The sequence below is a fragment of the Odontesthes bonariensis genome, chromosome 16 (assembly GCF_027942865.1).
Source record: "Odontesthes bonariensis isolate fOdoBon6 chromosome 16, fOdoBon6.hap1, whole genome shotgun sequence".
In the NCBI taxonomy this organism is placed as follows: Eukaryota; Metazoa; Chordata; class Actinopteri; order Atheriniformes; family Atherinopsidae; genus Odontesthes; species Odontesthes bonariensis.
The window spans coordinates 5,870,618-5,893,122 of NC_134521.1; the positions used below are offsets into that span (position 1 = coordinate 5,870,618).

Sequence of the window (22,505 nt, forward strand, 5' to 3'; positions counted from 1 at the left end):
AGCAATCTTAAACTCATGCCTCAAACTCTCAATCAGATTGAAGCCTGGTCTCCGACTTGTTTTTGCTTCAGCAGTGAGCTTCGGTTCATTTTTATTCTGTACAGTGCATTTCCATCTCTGTCATGCAGAATGTTCTTTGAAGACGAATGATAAAAACGGTTTACATGTTTGGTGAGTCTCCTAGATGAATTTGGGTGAGTTCCAAATGTGCCCTCTAAATGTTTCCTTAGGTAATGGCTTTTCTTGTCCCCGGTCTAATATATTTAATTATTTATAAAAATTATTTTATAACACTTAAAGTGGTTCTATAGATAGAGATTCCAGTCTCCTCTTTGGAGCTTTGAGGCTCTTTTGGCTTCTTTGTTACCTCTCAGATTAATATCCCCTTTGCCAGGTCATTGAGATTAAATGGTCTGCCCCTTTCTTGACAGGTTTGTTGTGGTGTCATATTTTTCTCAGTTTTCTCAAAGTTTTTTCATCGCCCAACTCTAATCTATACTTCTCCAGAACTTTGTCCCTGACCTGCCAGAGCTTATTGGCTTTAATTGTGCTGCTCTCCAAATGGTTTTGCCGACTCTGAGGCTGGTAAAAAATGCTCCACCTAAACCGTGGGTCCTAATTACTATCTTCATGCTGTCTATCAGATCAACCGTGACCGTCTCTAACCACTGATAGGACTTCTACCGTATCTGTGGTACATGATGTTCAGAGATTTCATTCTTCCATGATGGTTCCTCCTCCCCTTTACTGGGTTTCAGCTGTCTGAGGCATTCACTTAGCAGTAAATTGAGTGTATCTGGCACCAGAAAAAACAGAAAAGAGGAAAGGTGTGAAATAAAAAGTTTCTCATGCAGTATGCATAAGGTGCAGCCGCAAACTCCTGCAATCGGACGCAAGTGCGCATGACCAGAGGAACAAATGAGAGGGTACTGTAAAAAAAAATGACCATTTCACACTTTAAGTGACAGAAATGAGCGTAAAATGAAAAACAAGATACGGAGCATATGAAAGTGGGTGGAGGTTAGTGTACCGTGAGACTGTGGAGAGAGAGAGAGAGAGAGAGAGAGAGAGAGAGAGAGAGAGAGAGAGAGAGAGAGAGAGCGAGAGAGCGCTCACCACAGAGCTCTGTACAGTCCAGTTTGTCTCTTTTGTCCGGCGCAGGTTTAACTTATCCCTTAGTTAAGCCTTAATTTGTTTTCTGGCTGTTTCTGACAGCTAAAAGTCGGGTTTGCTCTCATATATTGGGACTTACCGCTTTATCTGTCGACTGTCGGGTTTTCACTGGGGGGGGGGGGGGGGAACACACCGTGATCCGGACGTTGCCGCCGAGAGATATGAGGGCAGGAAAACTTCAGAGCTCCTGGATGGACGTACCTCTCATCATTTTCTTCATCCACCTGACCCAAACTCAAGTTAAAGGTAAAGAAAAACGGGGGCGGGGGACAGAGGCGACACATGATTCGAGGGGGGGAAAGGAGGCTTTTTCTGAAGATGATCAATAATTAAGCTATTCTAAGTTATTGACATCATTATTTTCAATGTTAAAGACCATTTTAATCCCAAACCAGACTGACTTCAAGGGGCTTTTTTGAATAAATGTTGATCCACATAGAAAATACATTTCTGCCAAACAATAGTACGACTATAAACAGAAAAATTAAACCATAATAAACACTGTACATAAGCGAGGGGCTCCTCGTGTATCACGAACCTCCTCTGGCCCCTTACACACTGACTCCTGATTGATTTGAGTTTGGGCAGTAATCTCATTTCTGTTATCTCAAATATCTCAGTAATCTCATTAATCTCATTAATGTGGCATTATCTGGTGTCCTGCACAGATGTAGGTGAGAAGGCATGAAAAGGACTGAGATCAGTTCATTTCAACATGACTGGGTTGTGTTTAGATTAGCAAGGCCAATCAAAATATTGGCACTGAAATATAATATAACTGTACCAGACAGAAGTAAAAATCCAGTAACAGTCATATGTTTTAAACATTAATGATGTTGGACAGAATTCACTGTTGGGGGGTCAAGCTGGTGTTTAAAAAAAGACAAAAAAAATCTTAAATTATTGTGTTTTTTCATTTCCATTACTCGTCCTCATTCACATGCCCTCCATCACCTCCCGTTCTGTGAGTCATCCTCATGCTCAGGTTTCCTGTTGTGTCAGAGGATTTCATAGATGCACATTTTATTTTATATGCACTGAGGGATGAGTTTACAAGGGCAAAAACTGGTGATCTGAAGTGAAGAAGTCATTCAAGACGAGGTTTTTATCATTCTTATTTTTCATTCTTTGTGTTTTGGTTCTACATTTGGATGCTGGCAAAACATATAATGTTACCTACAGGCAAAAGCATTGTGCCCGGTTTTCAGTTATTTTATGTCATCACAATTACTGTGAACATACAGTTTTGTTGCGTCAGGCACCCCTTGGAAGCATTGTTAAGACTTAGAAATACCAAGGCTGAGAGATTGTTAAAAAATAATTTTAACAAACAAAGAAAAAGAGATAGATAATCTCATTCAAGGATCAGCGAGTGACATACGATGAGAGCACGCAACATCCACATGAACAGACATTTAACCTTTTTGCTTTTTAACTTGAGTCCCTATTTATAAAATCCAGTAACTGTATAATGGACCTTATAATTTTCTTAATTTTTTTCTATTATCAGTTCACTATGATCAGTCCCGGAACAATTAAAAGTAAAAAATACATAACTGAAATGCAGCGAGACTGCTACATAATCTTTCCAGACTTTTAGACAAACACGTAAGTGAACATAATCAGACAAGTGTGCCTGATTACAGTAGACAAGCCGATAAAAGTTGACAATTCGATACTTTTGTCAGATCAGGCATTGTTTCTTTTATTTCTGTGGGGAGAAGAGAAAGTTGGCTCACGTACAGTCAATTTCCAGCTGAGAGATCACTGAGGGCAGACAGAGGAGAAAGAGTCCGGATTCAGCCAGCCATAAAGATTATTGTAGAGGGTTTATACCTTTTGGAGTCAGAGGAATACTTCAAAGTGACTCGTTGTTTTGGGTCACGTTTTTTGATAGGATTGCTTGTGAACACAAAGTAGCACTGATTTGAAGGCCGTCACTTGTAGATCGGTTATTCTTGCACATTTTCTTAATTTGGGCAGAAAAGTTGCTAATTGAATTGACTAAGTTAATGCTTGCCAATCGAAATGATGTCTTAAAACATGAATAAAAATCATCCTCAGTTTGGCACTTCAGTGGCAAATATGTTGACATGTTTCTGATGTTGGCACATGCCCCCATAGGTACTTATTTGCGAAAGGCATCCAGATGCAGTGCAGACACCCTCTCAATTAATGTGCCATGGAGGCTGCATGATGTCAGTTTGAATATTTTTTTGGCTATATTTAGCTAATATTTTAAGTGGAGCTGTGCCAAATTGAATCTGCTCTCAACATTCAGGAAGACATTCAAGAGGCAGGTAGGCCGATTACTATCTATTATTGTTTCAGTGTAGGTGGGAGATTTGCCAGACTCTCCTAGTAATTGAAATATATCCGATGTGCAAGCGAACCAGTCCTCGTATTACAGCTCATAAGCTCACAAGGAGGTAATAGAATATGAATCCCTTGATGGAAGCTGCTTCTCGCTCACTCGTAAACGCACTAATTTGCTTTTAGCAGTGTGCAGTGGGAGACTTATTTTCTTACCGTTTGTTACCAATTCCACACAAAACAACCCTCCGTAGTAAGGGAGAGTAACAGCAGCAACGGATTAAACACAAACAAAAGAGGAACCGCTGCTGTATTTCAAAGTTTAAGCAGATTTCACAGCTGTTTTTTTTTTCTTCATTATCCTGATATTAAAATATGATGCTAAAATAAAACGATTAATGGAATCAAACATTATTCCAATGTGGATATTAAAGGAGCTTTTGAAAACATCTAATGGGTTTTTCTGCTCTCAAATCCAAAATGTACCAATATCACAAAGAAAGTGCAAGTATTCAGATATGGCTATGTTTCACATCGCTTGTTTTTGTTTTTTTTGTATGGGCAATGTGCATGTGACATATTGCCAGTCTGTACCCATCCCCAACCATGTATCTTTTTAATGCCTAACCCTGAACAATGACAGCAAAGTGAAAATTCCCTGGACAACACTTGATAGTGGGATTGGACATAATATAATGCCTCGTTCCACACCTTCCTTACTCCTTTTAATCATTTTGAAACATGTTATAGATGCAAAATATCACATTGGATAATCGTGTGGCAAATTTGTAAAGGAAAACATAGGCATGTAATGGTTTTGGAGCCTTGAAAATGTAGTCATTTAAAAAAATGTTCAGCTTGTGGGAGGGTTTCACATCTCGGAAAACATGGGTATGTCATGATTTCAAAAATCAAACATAGGCATGCAACAAACGTGGAGCTCAGAGAGTGCTGTAACTGAGCAACTTCTAAATCTTAACGGTGAATCCGCTGTATTGTGAAGCAACATAGCAATTACACATTCGGTAGTGAGTGAGTAGAGTGTTTTGTCCAATGTTTTCTGCCGTCTCACGTTGTTATGGGGCAGCATAGCTTAGAACCACGCATCTGTGTCCGCCTATTCCTGCATTCCACACAAATAAAACGGGTATAAAAACAATTTAATTTGGTTGGTTGATTTATTTTTTATGAGTTATTTGCCCTTCTTTGTCTGTTCAGTGTGACGGCTCTTGCCAACACCACTCATGATAATTGATACAGATTTGTTGAGATACTGGCCCTGTTCTTCGTTGCATAACCTTTTAAATGTAACACTGAGTATTCGAGTGAAATGCGGACTTTGAGCTTTAAAATCTTTTGAATTTGTGTTGTGCAAACAGTGTTGGAATATCATGCAGGTCATTTAAACTTATTATGAGCACTTTTCTATCATTTTCAGCATATGATTTCAAATCATATCCTGGTGGTGCCTCATATTGGAGAAAAGCGTGTCACCACTCAAACTCACATTTCATTTCATAAAGCAGATTGCTTTGACTCCAAGACTTTCAATAGGTCACCCGACAGGAAGACGTGAAACTCTGAACGCTCTAAATCTGTTTTTAAATCTTTTTCGGAAGGATCTTCAGTGTTTCTTATGAATGAAAATCAAATGTGCAGTTAAAATGGAAAGAATCGACCAAAAAAAAGCTGAGTCAGCTACTGACTCACAGGGAGTGGTTGAGGAAAAGGCTGATATTAAATAGAATACGATATGAAGAATGAGAATGAGATAAAAAGGAGAACAAGTAGATTTTCATATTGTTTTATTTTTTTTTATCATGCCTTGACCAGTCAGAAGTGTCCCTTTGATATGTCACAAGGAGATGTGATCACAGCAAAAACACTACAATGGTTTTTATAAAACGTGCCTCAGACACATGTATCTGAAACAAAAGCTTTTTTTTTTTTACCTCTGCCAAGGAGGAAATGTTGTTGGCTCATGTTATTTGTCTGTTTCGTAGCAGGATTACTCCTAAAGCTATGCACAGATTTGCATGAAGATTTTAACAGAACTGAAGCATAGCCAAACTTGTGATTAACTTTTGATGTCGATTCAGATCTGGATCCACAACTGGAGATTATTGCAACTCCTCCTGTTATTAAATCATCTTCATTGGCTTCATGTTAGAATTTAGAATGAACTGCATTGACCAGACTCAGTGAGTAATTCCCTATACTCCCTATATAGACCAGTGAGCAGTGCTGACCAACATATCATTGGGGTCATCAGGTGGGAACCTCCTTCCATCACTGTTTCGTCTAGTTGGGCCCACGACACCTCCAGGAGGCTAGACAATGACCACTGGCGTCCCAGAGTCACCCCCCTAATGCCAGCCAACACTGCCCTTCATACCACAACAACCATCTTTTTTTTCCACAACCACAAGCTACCCCAGCCTCTCACCAACTGCACACCAGTCATGGCGGGGTGGGGATACAAACCCTGGTTCGGGTAGGGGGTAGAAATAGAAGAGGTAAAGATAAGTAGGAATGGGATTCAAACCCTGGTTCGGGTAGGGGGTAATGAAAATATAGAGGGTGTCAGAGGTGGAGGCAGGACAAGACACACTAGCAGATTCAGCAGACAAACTCACCTAAACAGTCCTACAGTCACTAAGAATGCCAGCAAAAACAAAGTCATACAACTCACTCTCACCAACTGCACACCAGTCACAGCGGGGTGGGGATGCAAACCCTGGTTCGGGTAGGGGGTAATGAAAGTATAGAGGGTGCCAGAGGTGGAGGCAGGACAAGACACACTAGCAGACACACTAGCAGATTCAACAGACAAACTCACCTAAACAGACCTATAATCAGCAAAAATGCCAGCAAAAACTAAGCCATACAACTCACTCAAAGCCAACTCACCCAAAATGGCCGCCTGATTTCAAAAGGATCACATGGGCCAAACCCTCCACTTAAATATCCTGAATTTCGTCTTTGCTTCTTCCAAGAGTCTGTTTACCCTAAGTGCTCCCCCTGCTGGGCCCCCAGCTACTATTGCTTCTTCTAATCCAAATCCACTGACTGGATTTTACTGCTTTATCTGACAGCTCTTTCACTATTTTCCTCACATTCTGTCCACTTACACCCAGCTCCCTCAACAATGAGACAACAGACTTTGCAACAAATCCTCTACATCCTACTTCCACTGGACAGATTCTAACTTTCCATCCTCGCTGCTCTGCTTCTGCCCCCAACTCCACATATCTAAGCTTTTTCCTTTCATATGCTTCTACCACTAATTCCTCCCAAGGAACAGTCAGCTCTATGAAATAGACTCTCATTCTACTCCTAGACCACAAGACTTTATCAGGGCTTAGATTTGTAGAGGCTATCTCCTGGGGAACAACAAGCTTATTTCCTAAATCTACCTGCATCTCCCAATCACAAGCATCCTCCTAGCTGCCGTGCCTCCTTATCGTCTTATTAACTTTCTCCCCCTCTTGAACAAACTGAATTGCCACTCTCTTCATCTTAGACCCTCCTAAGTTTACCTGCCTTCGTTTATCTTCAATACCTGCAGCTAAGCTTCTTAATACTTGGTCATGTCGCCATGTATACCGGCCTTGTGACGGACTAACCTTACAACCTGACAAAATATGCCTTAGAGTTGCAGTACAGTAATGACCACAAATAGAAGTAGATCTTTGACATACAAACAAAGCGTTATCAAGTCAGGTTTTGCAGGTTGACATATTGCGGTACGACAGTAGTTTTTATGCCTCTTGACCACAGGGGCAGAACTGTTGGGTACTGTTGCCTACCATAGATATGCGTCCACATCTTGACTCCTGGCAATCAGCAGCACTAACAGGAGAGGACTTACTTAAATAGGTGTACTAACTGAGGCTACCTTTACACGGAAACGATCTGAAACCAAAACGCAAAAGTGGCGTTTCGTTTTCACTTTTAAATCTGCATTTAGACGAGCGTTTTAGGGTGAAAATCTGCGTGCATACGGAAACGCAAAAGTGTGTGACGTTTCATATTTATCGATGCAGTAAACACGCCAGATGGCTAGGTGGCAACACTACCAAGACCAAGTCTTTCTACTTCTATGTGACGAAACGCAGTTTTGCGTTTTTCATCCTTTACACGGTGGCGCGACAGTGGAGCGTTTTCAAGAATTCCACTCTGGAGGGCGGTTTAACTTTTTTGCGTTTTCATGCCCCCAAAACGCCGTTACCATCTAAACGATATAGTGCATCCGCAAAAAGGTTTTGTGTTTTTAACCCGTTTTCGTTTCCGTGTAAAGTGGCCCTGAGTATGTTTAGCCGCTCAATTATAGATTATGTGTTCACATCATCCAGAATAAGATACTACCATATTGCTACATTTTCAGATCACTGTAACCCAAATAAGGTCATAGTCAGAATGAGAGATATTCAAATGAAGTTATGTAGAGTATATGAGTCTTAGTAGTAGACGCTCTTTGGGGGAAAAAACAGAGTAATGCTTTCTGTTTTGAAGGATATCGATAAATGAGGTTTTGAGTCATTAATTAGCTGATGCATTTTAGCATGTAAATGGAAACATAAAGGGAATATCTTAAATGCAACTCATGTAAAAACCATATAAGAATTACAATATGGTAAACAGAATACTGTTTTAAATGTGAACATTCATTGTTTGAGCAATCATTTAAGACAAAGGGTTGAAGAAATACCAAATGCTGTAAATACACTCAGCTATTTGTTCTTTATTCAAGATGAATTGTAATTACCAGATCCAAGAGAAGCAATCAACTTATAATTATAACAAATTCATGAAACTTAATCGCGATGAGCCTCATCAAATATTTAAATATGATACATTTTCATACTGGAACTGTCTCATATTCACACTATCCTGTTCTTTTATTGCTGAGCATTTCACTTTTCATTTTTTTTGGGGGGGGTTGTTCATCACTTTAATATCCTCAAAAGCATCAGAAATGAATATTGTCGTTTAGTAGCCAACTCTTTTCTGGGAATAGGGAAAGAAACAACCACCTGGAGCCCTTCTGTGTCAGTTTAAGGTTTGTTTTTCCCTTTGATGCCATGTTTCACTACATTGAGTGCACAAAGCACTGTTCATTTGCTCTGTTTTCATATTTGTTTTATCCATTTGTTATTTCGCTCAAACATTTCACTTATTTTGTTTGCATGTCTTAGCATTATCCTTTGCTTTTCATTAAGTGTGTGCACAAAATAAGAGAAAATGCAGTCTGCTCTGAACTGTCTGCCTTTCAACTTAATCCCCCATGACTGAAAAATGAAAGCTTTCTTCTCTTCCAAAGACATAATGTCCACTAAAAACACGGTTTGTGATTTTTTGGATGTGTCTCTACAATCATTGACAGCGTGCTGCTTTTGCCATGCATTTCTGTTTCTTGGATCATACTTACAGTCAGAAATGAATTTTTCATCAGATTTCATTTATTCTGGTGTCCTGCTGCTCGCCGTGTCCCCTGAGGCACATTACTGTTTTCTTATTATTTTGTTGCCAGGTCACACAGCAATATTGTAAATATTCCCTCTAACCTCAAGCACTAAGAATATTATTACAGTTAACTTTTGTTTAGTTGTAACAGCCAGCACCGAAGTCTCAAACACTGTAAAAATAATTCGAATTAAAGCTCGACACTGCAAGGCGCCTTCACCCATTCACTCTCGTTGTGCTTCCCTTGTGCTTTTCTCCATCAAACACATGTTGGCTTCGATGTCTTGTCAAAGCGACTTTGACATTTAGAGTGAGGAAGGCGGGGATTGAAACTCTGATTTACAGATTAGCATGCAGCCCTCTATTTCCAGAGGAATAGATGTCGATGCAGAATGTGACTTTTCTCTGCCCCGACACAAGATTATTAAAATGAGTTATTACTCGGCAAGAAGGGAGTCAGAAGGAAAAAGAGAGAAATGTGGTTTTATGAGGTTACAATTTACGTCTTACTCGTGGGAAAGAGTTTTAAGAGATCTGCCTAAAAATGACAAAGCACTTTTTTATGGGGAGGTTTTTCTTTCTATTTTTGAGCCATGCTGCCCTGCTGTGCTCACCTGGTATCGACTCTTATTTTGTGCACACAAATTAACTAAAATGTGCAAATGTAAGTAAATTGAAAATATATATATATTTTGTATGCTCAGTTTAGTAAAGTAAAGAATATTACTTTCTGTCTACGGCCACTAAGGGAAGCCACATTATGTTGGCTTTTGTTTGGCGTCAGGAGAGAGGCTGTGAGAAGAGTAGCAACTTTACTGCATCTGGAAAAAAAATGGTAAAAAATTTGTTTCTGTCTTGTTTTCCGAGCCAAAAAAAAAATGACAGCAGTAAAATCGATAGGAAATAAGAAAAGCAGTTCACACTAGGGGTTAAAGTAAGAATAAAAAGAAGGTAGATAGGCTCCATATGAATTTATGTTTTAAACAAATTATGTATTGGCCCTCAGGCATTCATCAGGATCAGCAACCGTGAGACTGCAGCATTTAAAAAGCTAAAGGAACTCATTACCCTCTTAAGAATATTCTTTTGAACTAAAATTATAAAGCAGTCACACATTTTTTTATCTGACAGGTTTGTACAAAATCAAATAATTCTGAAGAAAAATGCTGTTGATCCACACTAGTTTAACACTTTTCACAATACAGTTTACAGATAACAGTTCAAATAACAGACAGGAAACTGTAAAATAAAGCACAAGGGGTTTCATAACTTCTGGAAGGAAAGAGTTGTTTTTTGTTACCTGTTGTTTTTTCTAATTATCTATCAGTATAATACATGTACAAATGTCATACTGTTTCATGCTACTTTGGACTGCTTTCTGGCTCACATCCCAAACAACTGATTAACTGATTTATCGTGATTTTCAGCCCCAGTGTTATCCTGTACGTTCCTTGTGAAACACACACTAATATCAGTTTTTTTGCCAAGCATGTGACCGATCATGTAGACAATGGAAGGCTAGGATGAGCTCATGCTCTGTTAAGTTACATCCACCTTAAAAAAAAAGCAGGTATTTTGACTCGTCTTTTTTTTAAAACTTTTTTTCCTAAATGTTAGCTGCACGAACCTCTCAAAACAATCACTTCTAAACAAAAATTGCAGGAACATTGCAGGGAAACCTCTCTGCTATCTTCTTCTACAGGAAATGGCCACTGCTACAAATCTCACCACATCCTTGGATAGAAAAAAGAGGTCTAACAGTGTTTTTTTCTGGGTGATTGTTTTCAAAAGCAACAGAGCTCCATTCACAGCAGGGATGCGTCTTGTGGCACAACACTGGATAAACGGGGATCAATCAAGTATCAAGAATATTGCACTACTTTTGGTGTTTTTTGACGATAAACATGTTGAGAGATTTGCTATTGTGTACACAATGGTCATATTGTGGCTAAATAGACCTTTATATTAATGCAGCAATCTGTGCATTTTCTAAATTTAGGACAGACATTCGTGGACATCTGAGTGACATTGACGATACACAAGTGAAAGAAAAACAACAAGAAAGTAAAGGCAAATTAAATGTAAAATTTGAAAGAAAAAACGGGCTGTGCAATATGTTCAAGACATGAACCATAAGATGCATCGTAAGAGATTTCTTATTCTTACAGTACACTGACTTTGTTGGAGGATAAAGTCCATTCTAAATAAAAAGTCATTTTGTTTTAATATTCTCTGAGATTTTAATGTTTTTTTTTGGGGGGGTGGGGGGTGGGGGGGGGGGGGGTTCTATTTCTGTGTCACTTAGAAATAACAATACAAAAAATTGAATACATTTCCTTCTTTCCTTCCTATTTTATATATAATAATAATAATAATAATCAAAGTGTTTTTATTGATTTTTTTTTTTTGTTTTTATTTTTCCATTCAAACAACAAACATCCCATCAACAACAAAACAACAGGACCCAAGATACACACACAAATATCTGTCTCAACTACAGACAGACAACAACAAGACCAATCACCCAAATACAAAACATCAAACATACCACCACCCATGTGGCCCAGACACTCTAAAATAAATAAACAAATAGAAAATAACAACAATAATACAATAATAATTAAAATAAAAATAAATACATGGATTTTAAAACAAATTTAAATAAAAAAAAGGGGGGGGGGCTATGTTGGAGCAGAGGAGAGCTCCTGTTCAAAATGAGAAATAAAAGGCTGCCGGATCTTAGAGAATCTGTTTGTATTGCCCTGCAGCGTATATCTAAGGTGTTCTAATTTAGGGTGTGCCATCACCTCCTCCATCCAGCGTTTGTGGGATGGTGGTGTTGCCTTTATCCGATTAAATAAGATCAATCACCTGGCCAACAATGAAGGGAATGCAACTGCTTTCCCTTGAGTGATCGTTCCTATTTTATACATATATATATCTTTTTTTTCTCAGTACTGGAGGCCAGCAAGGTGGAAGAAGAGGCCCGGTGTCCCCTCGGCCAGTTCCCCTGTGGGAACATGAGTGAATGCCTCCCTCAGGCTTTGCAGTGTAACGGACACACAGACTGCCCAAATGGAGCTGACGAGTGGCGCTGTGGTAAGTGTGCGTTACTAATCTGTTACAGTGGTAATTTACAAATCAGCACAAACATTCAGGTGACCAGGAAATTCTCATGGCTGAAAATGTAGGATGTTTATTTATTTCTGTTTCCATTGGGGTTATCCCTATAAGTAGGTGCAACCATGCTTCCGTCTGCACAGCGCAAAAATATCAGTGCAGCAAAATAAGCAAAATTTACACACACAAACAAAAAAAACGTAAAAAAGGAGCAAAACAGATGTGTTTAAGTTTCACAGAACTCCTTATAACTGTTTGTTGTGAAGGTTTTACTGTGTAAATTCAAAGAAGAGAAAGGGATAACTTTAAAAAGAAAATAAAAATACAAATGCACTACGTCTCTGAGAGATAAAAGGATAGTTTTTCTCTAAACGTTTTACCTCTGTGCAGCTCTACCCCGTTGTGGCCTCTTTGCTATGCAAGTAAATAAGCGAGACTCAGAGGCAGAAAGGATAAACTACACAAGGAAACATGTGCGTCAGTGAGAAACTGAAAATGGAAATATTTAACTTTACAGGTGACCTGATATGTACATGGAGATATAATATCTGTCCCTGGATCTTAGCTCGTAACAAATTTAGATATAGCTACGATTAGAGTAACTATGTCAAAGCCACAGCAACAAACTCAAGCTCATAGGCTCATTCACAACAAAAACTAATCCCATCAGAGTCCTTTGGAGTAGTTTAATCTCCACAAATACTAGCTTAACATATCAAACACAGACAAAAGCACGCGTTTCAGAGCTGCTCCCTCCAGTCACAGGAGAAAAAGCTGCTCGATCAGTGAGCCTGTCGCTGACAACATCAAAGTGGGATTTTAGTGCATATCAATTTACAGAGGGATCCCATAATTTACACCTGGCTGTTTTGTGTTGCCACAAGAGTCATTCTTGTCAGAGTGTATAAAATTCATGATGCAGTGGCGAAAAAGCTTTTGTGTTATCTGGCTTAAGTGTTTAATAAATGATGACTGCAGGCTTCTTCCTCAAGAAAGCCCATCATAACCCACTGATGACACAATTATAACAGGTGCTCGCATCACAGAGTTCATGTTGTGGCAATTAATTCAATGGAAGAAAGGTAAATATTTCAGTTTTTTTTTTATTGGCTTTGTTTTTACAGGAACTACCAGATCACTGTGTGCTGGGTTTGATGAGCAATGGAAACTTATCACAGTATTAATCACAAGCCAAAAGTTGGCAGTCGCTTTATTCTGAATGTAACAGTATTTCATTAAAGGCAACCACAGTTGATTTACACTCCTTTTAGTTCCCAGATTGTCTTGTTGCTCTACTGCGATCTCTCTGGATTTTTGGCCAACTCTAGTTAGTATTTCTAAAGATAAACTGTCTCCCTGTACTGTGTTCCTCTGCAGAAATTGAGAATACACTTGAGAGAAGTTTCCCAGAACCATCTTAGCTCTTAACCACCCTGCTCGAAAACGGGTGATTGAGAAGAGAAGCAGGTCATAGTCGGGTCATAATGTGAGGTTCTGTGACCGTCCTCTGGCAACAATGTTTTGATGATTGATTTGACCTCTATGGACCCTTTAGAAAAGATTTAGCCCCCATGTCCCTCCCAAAAATCCCGGCATTTTTTGCTAGAGAGCCAAATTCAAAATGGCGCCCGGCGCCATCTCTAAAAAATAACTTTAGATCTGGATGACCTAGAATCATGTATGAAGGCACTTTTTCATACAAGTCAACCATGAGGATTCCAAATCTGACATCATTTTGATATTACACCTTTGTTTTGACCGCAAAATTCAAGATGGCTGCCATCTAGTACAGTGGTTCTCAACCTTTTTAGGCCGTTACCCCCCAAAACAGTCATATTTGGACTGGGGACCTAGAATCATGTATGAAGGCACTTTTTCATACAAGTCAACCATAAGGATTCTGAATCTGACATTATTTTAATCATCAAACCTAGTTTTGACATTGAAATTCAAGATGGCCGGCATTCAGTAGAGTGAAAATAGCCAGTTAGCTAGCTGGGGGGACTGCCCCCTTAGGGCCTGCCGCCCTGCCCTGAATCATTCTTCGTCAGGCCCCTCACCAGAGACCAGTTTGTCATGGGAGGCCCTACCAGGAGCACAAGGCTCCAGACAACATAGCTTTTGGGTCATAGGGACACACAAACCCCTCCACCACGTTAAGGTGACGGTTCCCGGAGAGGTTTTGTTTTTTTAGTTTTTTTTAACGCACATCAGAGGTACCACCTGCTGCATTATGTGGATAGGTAGTTATCGTCACCAATAACGGCAACACCCGAAACAACACAAAAGACGTATCAGTCAGAGAATTCTGAGTCACTGCTTTCTGAATCATCGGATTCAGATGACTCCACCCTCCTCTGTACAACATCATCCTCTTCCTCATTCTCCTCTCTCTCAACTTCCTTGTCCTCTTCAACCGGCCCTGGTGCAGGTAGGTGTGTGGGGAGAGCAGGTCGAGTGTGGCGGACAGGACGACAGCGACCACCCACCAACTCCCAACCATGTCCAAGTGGCGACGGGTGGTCCTTCAGTGAGGGGTGGCGCACTAGATATGCCAAGTAGTTGGCACGGAGGCAGTGTTGGCGTAAGCTGTCTGCATCTGGAGGGAGACTGATAAAAGACTTTCTCTTCATGGTCTTCCACTTGGAAGCACGGGCTTCAGCCATGGTGCTACTCTTCTTGTCTCCATAGATCACTTGTCTCGTGAACTGTACTACCTCTTCAAGGTGAAGACTGTCTCCACACCGGGAGAGTTGCTGCCATGCCACAGAGCTCTTTTCCACCTTCTCATACACTGATGATTTTCCTTTTCCATAGAACCCTGAGTTGGCATCACAGCCGGTAAAACAGTGTAGCTGCACAATGCAGTCTGCCATCTCTTCTGTCAACAGATCACGGCAGAGGACTGTCTCTTTGTTTCTCTTTATGCATAGCATGCCAGGAAGCTGCCGTGAGATGACTGATGCTGCGACGTAGACATCGGTATCAGCTGCATCAATAACAACAGGGCCACTATAACCTGACTGCCGTAGAACATCATAAACAGTGAAGAGGATGGTGTCAGCTTCAGATTGCTCAATGGTGTAGTCTTCCATCAGTTGTTGGGTTGACAGGTTCATGCATACGGGTCCAAAAGAGTAGACAATCTCTACCTTCACTCTCTGTGCCAGGTCAGTCAGGTGGCTGCATATTAATTTTTGCAACCGTTTCTTGTTGCTGACACTACACAGTAGTGTTTTGAAAGCCTTGGCAGATGGGAAGGTGTCATCCAATTTCATGTATATGTTTGGTACATGTGCATTACCCTGTATGCGCAGGTCTCGCTCGTCATCTTTTGTTGAGTATGTTGTATCATAGGGATCATTGACACAGATGATACGGTGAGCATGAGAATGGCGGGCAAGGGTGATGGATGACACCTTTTGGACATAGCCCGACCACTTGTAAGGGGTGCCGTCCTGTGTCTGCCGATCTTCTTCTGATGGAGTTGCCATCCTCCAGATCATGCCAATGTCAATTAGAGCAACATAGGGATCTTTAATCACAATAGGTTGGAGGGAGAGCTTCTGGATGAGCTTGCTCTTCTGCGTCATCCTGTATGTGCCATTGGGGTTGAATAAGGCCACACATTCCTCAACAACACAGTGTTCTAGCAGCTCGGGGAGCTTCACAAGTTGACTGTCTTCAACCAGGTTGATCACTGCTTTGAGAGCATTGGGTGCCTAAAAAGGTTGAGAACCACTGTACTAGATGGCAGCCATCTTGAATTTTGCGGTCAAAACAAAGGTGTAATATCAAAATGATGTCAGATTAGGAATCCTCATGGTTGACTTGTATGAAAAAGTGCCTTCATACATGATTCTAGGTCATCCAGATCAAAAGTTATTTTTTAGAGATGGCGCCGGGCGCCATTTTGAATTTGGCTCTCTAGCAAAAAATGCCGGGATTTTTGGGAGGGACATGGGGGATGATCAGTAAAGCCTGGTTTATAGTCGGTAACGCAAGACGCAAAGCAAGACGCAAGGAGAAACGCAAGCCCTTGCGCGGTTGCAAGCCCCCCATTGCGAGCTTGCGTGTGTCACCTCATTTTTCTAAACTTTACGCAAGAAAAGACGCAAGCCTACTACTTGAAAACGGCATACTCATCGATCTGACAGTATGCAGAGCGTTTACACACAGTGCACTTCACTCCTGCCAGAGTCGAAATCAGCCGGCCTGAAAAGCTGATTTCCCTTGAGCTATAAACTCTGTAAATATATAACTTTAGCAACATTTGAAACATTTTCAGGCAAGAAAGTAGTCGTTTAGACCGCCAAGGTGTTGAAAATCTGACAAAATAACGGCTATTTACAAGAAGAAGAAGCATGACTCCACTTGAAGAGGTCCTGGCGGTGAATTTCCTTTCATTGTAGTAGGCTTGTCATTGAAAAAACCCGCTACTCCACCTACTGTCCTGGCGGTGAATCGCCACACAGCACACGCAAGCGCCGGCAAAGCTAAATGAAGTATAAACGTCTCGAGCCATTTACATAAACGCAAGAAGAAAGCGCAAGGGCAGTAAAAAGAAGTATAACTCAGCCTTAAGGCAAAGGTAAAGCGGTAGAGGCATGAACAAAATGAAAAGCTCACCATGTGCCCTGAACACAACCTGTACTTACCAATCACCAATATTCTTTTAGACAAAACTCACTTTCTACTGAATAGTGAGTCTGTTCTGTCAGCCATTCTGGTGTTTACCTTTCTTTACAATATTCAACCAATTTGTCATAAATTCTCAGAGAATGGGCTATTTTCATTTTCATTAATTAGAGTTCTAATTTGAAACTACCGCTCAAAAAACAAACAAAAAAAAAAAAGCAACATAAATTCACACCAATGTAAGTCCAAAACAAACAAGCATGGATTTTTTTAATAACAGATACTTTGGGCATTTTGTTCCCTTCACCAGACCAGACAGAGATATACGCCACATAACCAAAACTCTATGTTGGATCATAAATGTCAGTCTGTAAACGCAGATGTTATTTTTCTAAAAACGTCAATGCAGATTTGTTTAATCAGTTTTATACATTGAAGTCACTCTTCTAGGTGCCATCTTCATTGAATGTGCAACACTGTGCAGTCTTCAAATGATGGCAGATGGTTGCTTCTGATTATAAATAAACCCTGATTCTGGTATAATGGCATAAATATCATTATCCAACCATTTTTTGGCAATTCGAGTATTGTATGCTCTGAAAAATATAGGCTACTGAGCAGGACCCTCAAAACTAAGAGCTTTTTCCCTGACTTATTCTCCTGTGGAGGAACACATCAGTCTTACTGCCTGATATTGGGACTTAATCGATCTACAATCTATTTTGTCTACAGGGTAGGCTTATTTTTCATATCATCCAAATTAAAATGGTGCCTTTAATTAGTCTCTGTGTGACTGTGGTTGTGCCTTCTTGCTGGTAATTAGAGAGTATTTTTGTGCTGTATTGCGCCTCCTCAGCAGGCCTGTACTCAGTGCCTGGCTGTGCCACACTGTCTTGATAAAAAGGAATTCTTAAAACAAATATACGCTCTGAGGCTGTCACATCACAAGGAATGGCCCAACACAAATGATTAAAATGATTCGCAAGTAAAGAAAAATTGGTATCTAAATGAGCAGCGTTTTCTGTTCTGAGACACGGCCGTAACCTATGTGACAAACATACTTATTAGTCATTCTTCTTAATCAACTTCGAATCCTCCACTGTGTCGTGGATTTGGCATTTCTGGCATGCCCCCAGCGTCTGTGTAACTGTCTAACTCCATAATGCATTACAAAATAACTTCTTCTTTTTTTTTTTAAAGGTACTGTTGAATAGTTAAAACAAGTTTCCATGGAAACCTAGGAATTTGCATGAGCAAGACTCTAAGTTTAGTGCTATCAGAAGTGCACTGCAATCTTTTTGTCCTGAAAGAATTTGACATTTACAGTACATATAAAGCCCATTATTTAATTATTTTTTCCATGCAACCACGTGTGTTGAACAAAATAATCCTGCTCAGCGTGAGACCTTCCTGTGATTTGTAGAAAAACAGGGCCGTGCACAGCTAATTTTAGAGTTCGGTGTCTGGATTTTATTAGGTATAGGAACTCCAATACTCTAACCAGAGGTGCACATCTAGATTTAGGTCAAGCCTACACTCAGGCTCATGTATATGGTTTGATAAGACAGTGGGTGTGATGCACAACATCATGCACAAAGAAAGCAAAACAAAAGCAAAGAAATGCATCCACACAAGAATTGTTTTAGTTGCTTTGTTTCTCCATCTTGGACACATTTGGGAGAATATATGTAAATTGTTTTTTTAAAAGGTTATTTTAAGCATATTAGGTTTTTCCCATTGCCTCCGAAGTTGTGAAGTCCAATGTCCAAACCAAAGGGAGCCATTCTCCCAAGAAGAGACTCCCAGACTTTTCCTTACACATATGCGTAATGCCTGCTATGTTGCTAGTTTCCCAGACCTCAAAGAAGGTATGAGCAGCTGTCTGGCATTCAATCAGGTGATCAATCATAGAGTATTAGGCTTTTCTAAAGAGATTGGAACTAAAACTTACTGTTGCAATTTAGTCAGAAAGTTGCATAAACCCCTGCAGCACTATAGCCTACGATATGAGAAAATGTTGCGGTTTTTTAACAAAAAGCATGGGAAATTCGGTTCATGCTCGACCTCTGCTAGTGTAATTTTGTTTACAAGCATCCCCTCTTTAGTGGAACTCTCTGCCCACTAAGTCTTCAGCCAACATTAAATCCTTCCTTGAAATATTTGTCTTTGTTAAAGCCTCTGGCAATGTCTTTATTAGGCATCTCTATTATTGTAGCTTTTATAAGTCACTTTTACTTGCTGCATTCCTTCTTGTTAAGTCATTTACAGCATTATATGGTTATTATAATCATCATCGGTGACTCCACCCATTTAATATGTGAAATTTTGAACTCCCCCGGTCCATCTCCAGCCAGAAAACAGAATTCCGATTGCACAGGAGGCAATGTTATTTAAGGATTAATAAAAAAATTTAAAAAACGTCTTACCTAGTGTGTAGTCCCTTCCCCCTTGTGTCTATCTATTCTCTATTCTCTTTGAAGAGAAAGGTAAGGTAAGGTAAGGTAGCACCTTACTCCTTTCTTGCTGATTAAAGTAGCATATACAAACATTGCTGCATTTTCCTGTGTTTTATCATCGTTAATCCACAGTGACAATGACAAACACAAATGATTTAGAATCATACGTTGCACTGGATCCAAGGCAGCAGTGATTGTTTGAGCTTTTGAACCATAATGATCATTACTCTCTCATCAAAGAAAATAAGAGAAAAAACGATGGCACAAAACCAGAGGTTTTTTTTCTTTATTTGACAAACATTTTGCACCGCCTTTGAGAAGGTGTAGTGGAAGTACGCAGGGATGATGGCAGGGCTGCTGACTGGAACAAGGCTTTCAGTCTGAAGATTGGATTTAGAAGATGTCACACGGTGAGGTCAAGTTGGGTTTTTGTCTTGTCCCCATGTTTTGTCATTTCCTGTTTTACTTTGAAGAGTAACTCTCCTCTTGTTTCAGGTCACTTGCCCTTCCTCATGTCTCACCCGTTGGAGTGTCTTCCCTGATTCCTGATTGTGTCCACCTGTTTCCCATTGCCCTCATGTGTCTTATAGTCTGCGTCTCCCTTTGTCTTGTGCCTGAGTGTTTCGTCTTGTCGATCACCCAAGCCTGCCACAGCCACAGAAATCCTTGCCTTGCTCGTTCGTTTTCCAAGCCTCCATTCCTAGCCTCCTTGCGAGTGATTTTTTTTCACAGCCATTTTTGATAGCCTCCTTTAGGAGTGATTTTTCGTTATAGATTACGTTTCAAGATTTTGTAGAGCCTCCGGTTTTGTAGGAGTGCATTTAATTGTTTTTCCTCCTTAGGGAGTGATTTTTGGTTTATAGTTCTTAGTTTATTGCCCTCCTAATACCAGAGTGAGTTTAAGTTGTTTTGTCCTCTTTTATTTATTAAGTTTTATATAATATGTAGAAGTCTATTTTCATAGCTGATTATTTTCATCACGTCGCATTGGCAAGGCAATTTTATTTATAGAGCACAATTCGTACACAAGGTAATTCAGAGTGCTTTAGAGCTACATAAAATCACAAGAAGGCAATAAAATCATTAAAAATAAAATAAAAATAAAAAACCCATTAAAAATAATCATTAATTAATTTAAAAGTGAAGAGTGCAGATAAAATACTTTCAGGTGTCATATGCACAGCTAAATAGAACTGTTTTCAGCTTGGATTTAAACATTGTCAGAGTTGAGGCCTGTCTCACATCTTCTGGAAGACTGTTCCAGATTTTAGGAGCATAAAACTGAAACTGATGTTGGTTGGAATATTCTAATAAACTCTGCCTTAATTGGATTATCTGCATCTGAGTCCTCCTTTCAAGCCCAGGTCTGACAGAAGACACAATACAGGTAGATTTGTTGAAGAAATGGAAGAGCAACGCCTAGAGGTACGCACAAAAAACACTGAGCGAGAGAAGACGAGGCACCAAGGATAAACCCAAGAAACAGGGAAAGCAACATTGGGAAAGAGACTGTTACAAATATCTATTCCAGAGTGTCCAGATGTATTTCTTATTGTAATGTATGGTCACCTGCCTTTTGGCATGTTTGTGAAACAAAATTAGGGATTTAAATAGATTCTCCAAGCATCACAAGAATGGAAAATATATCTCTATCATTTATGGTCATCATCACCAGTGACTCAACCACAGATTCAGTGAAGCATCAGAGCTGCTTTGAATTCCCACAGAATATGTTGTTCAGAGATAGCGTGTGTGACGTGGCTCTGCTTTATACAGATGATGCAAAGTCTGGCTTTCATGAAATCGTAAATGGCTTATCTGAATATTCATCGGGTATTTCGTGTAAACTCTTCTGTGTTATTTGTGTGCTGTCTAGTTCATTGCCCATAATTGGTTGCTAGGTTACAGACATAAAAAGTTAATGATGGAGGGATAGTTACACTAACGAGGTGGGACTGCTTAATTTGTCTCATCAGAATAAGAGTCGGCTGCAAGGTTACTTAAACAAACTTGCCTTAATATAAGCATTTGTGTTGACAAAGCCTTTTTATGTTACATGTGAATATTCTTTATGAAATGACAGATAATCATGCTCCAAAATATTAAGATATTAAAATCCTAAGAGGCCCTCCTTAAACTTTTGTTTTTTTCAGCAAATCTAGTCCCCATTACAGTACATTCTCTCTTGATAAAAACTCCCTCTGTGTACCAGCTGAAAACCTTGAGGGAAATCATCCAAAATTTGGGACAAAATGGCAACCCTCCATCTTGTACTGTTCTGTGATTGCCATGTTTCTCACAGTACAATCATCACCTTCCACCCAAGTTTTTAATTTCCTTTGTTTCACTAGATTTATCTGTTTGTAAAGTATAAACTCACTAAATTATGTGTGTTTTTTTTCATGTTTGGCTTTGCAGGTGACAACGTTGGATGGGCAGACTTGATTGGTGAAACACTTTGGAACAGACCTGCAATGCCTCACTTCGTTAATGACTGTTGTAAGTCTGTGTGTATTACTGGTGCTTACGACTTCATTCGGTCTCTTTCCTTTTGGCACACAGTCAAACAATTATCAGAATTGTTGCATAATGTTTTGTAAGCAATTTTAGGTGTGTGAACGGACAATATCCACTCTCCTTTCTTGTTGCTTATAAAAAGCTTCAGCTTGACCTAAAGGAGATGTGGCAAAGGTGCTAGGGGATGAAAATGTTTATGTGTATAGTGCAGGTTGTTTTTAATACTTTGTTGGATTCTTGAGTTCATTCTTATCATCTTGTCCATACTATAGACAACAGAAGAAGCTGAGGTTTATTGATTAATCAAAAGCCGTTATTGCCTTTACTGAAACCAGTGCCAAATATAGTGGCAAAAGTTGGGTGCCACAGAACTTACTTTTGTGGATCTCTAACAGTGCCCATTAAAGTTAACATGGTCAGTATCGGTGTCAGCGACAATTTGTTTCAGTGTCAGATTCAATTTTAGATTGATTAAAAGTTAGAAATGATAAATATATGTTGATTCCAAAATCTCCATTAAGGATACATGCATATTATGGAAATAAAAAAAAATTTAAAAAAAGGTAATGCAATTTCACATGAGACCCCTGGTACTTAAATTTTGAAAAGTATGTATTTATTTGTGTGTGTGTGTGTGTGTGTGTGTGTGTGTGTGTGTGTGTGTGTGAAGTTTTACAGGAGTATCCAGAGATTTGTATCTGTATACAAACAGATATTGAGTGTGTGGAGGTCAACCTTCTGGGTGTTCCTCCTCTCTCTGCAAATGTTACCTGGCTGTAAGTGTCCTCTGAATGTCACTATTGCGCATTTAACTGGTGGTAC

The 22,505-nt window shown here is 39.7% G+C and overlaps 1 protein-coding gene across 4 annotated transcripts in view; it reads left to right on the forward strand.

The window, feature by feature from the left end:
- The first annotated feature begins 1,091 nt into the window (after positions 1–1,091).
- rxfp2a (relaxin family peptide receptor 2a) overlaps positions 1,092–22,505 on the forward strand; it is a 75,619-nt gene continuing 54,205 nt past the window's right edge. For 3 of the 4 annotated variants that reach the window (XM_075487500.1, XM_075487501.1, XM_075487503.1), the window contains exons 1-4: positions 1,092–1,419; positions 11,908–12,051; positions 21,585–21,665; positions 22,354–22,459. In XM_075487500.1, coding sequence (XP_075343615.1) covers positions 1,335–1,419; positions 11,908–12,051; positions 21,585–21,665; positions 22,354–22,459 — 416 coding nt within the window. In that variant the 5' untranslated portion in view covers positions 1,092–1,334. The remainder of the gene's footprint in view (positions 1,420–11,907; positions 12,052–21,584; positions 21,666–22,353; positions 22,460–22,505) is intronic. The other variant, XM_075487502.1, reaches the window with a different exon arrangement.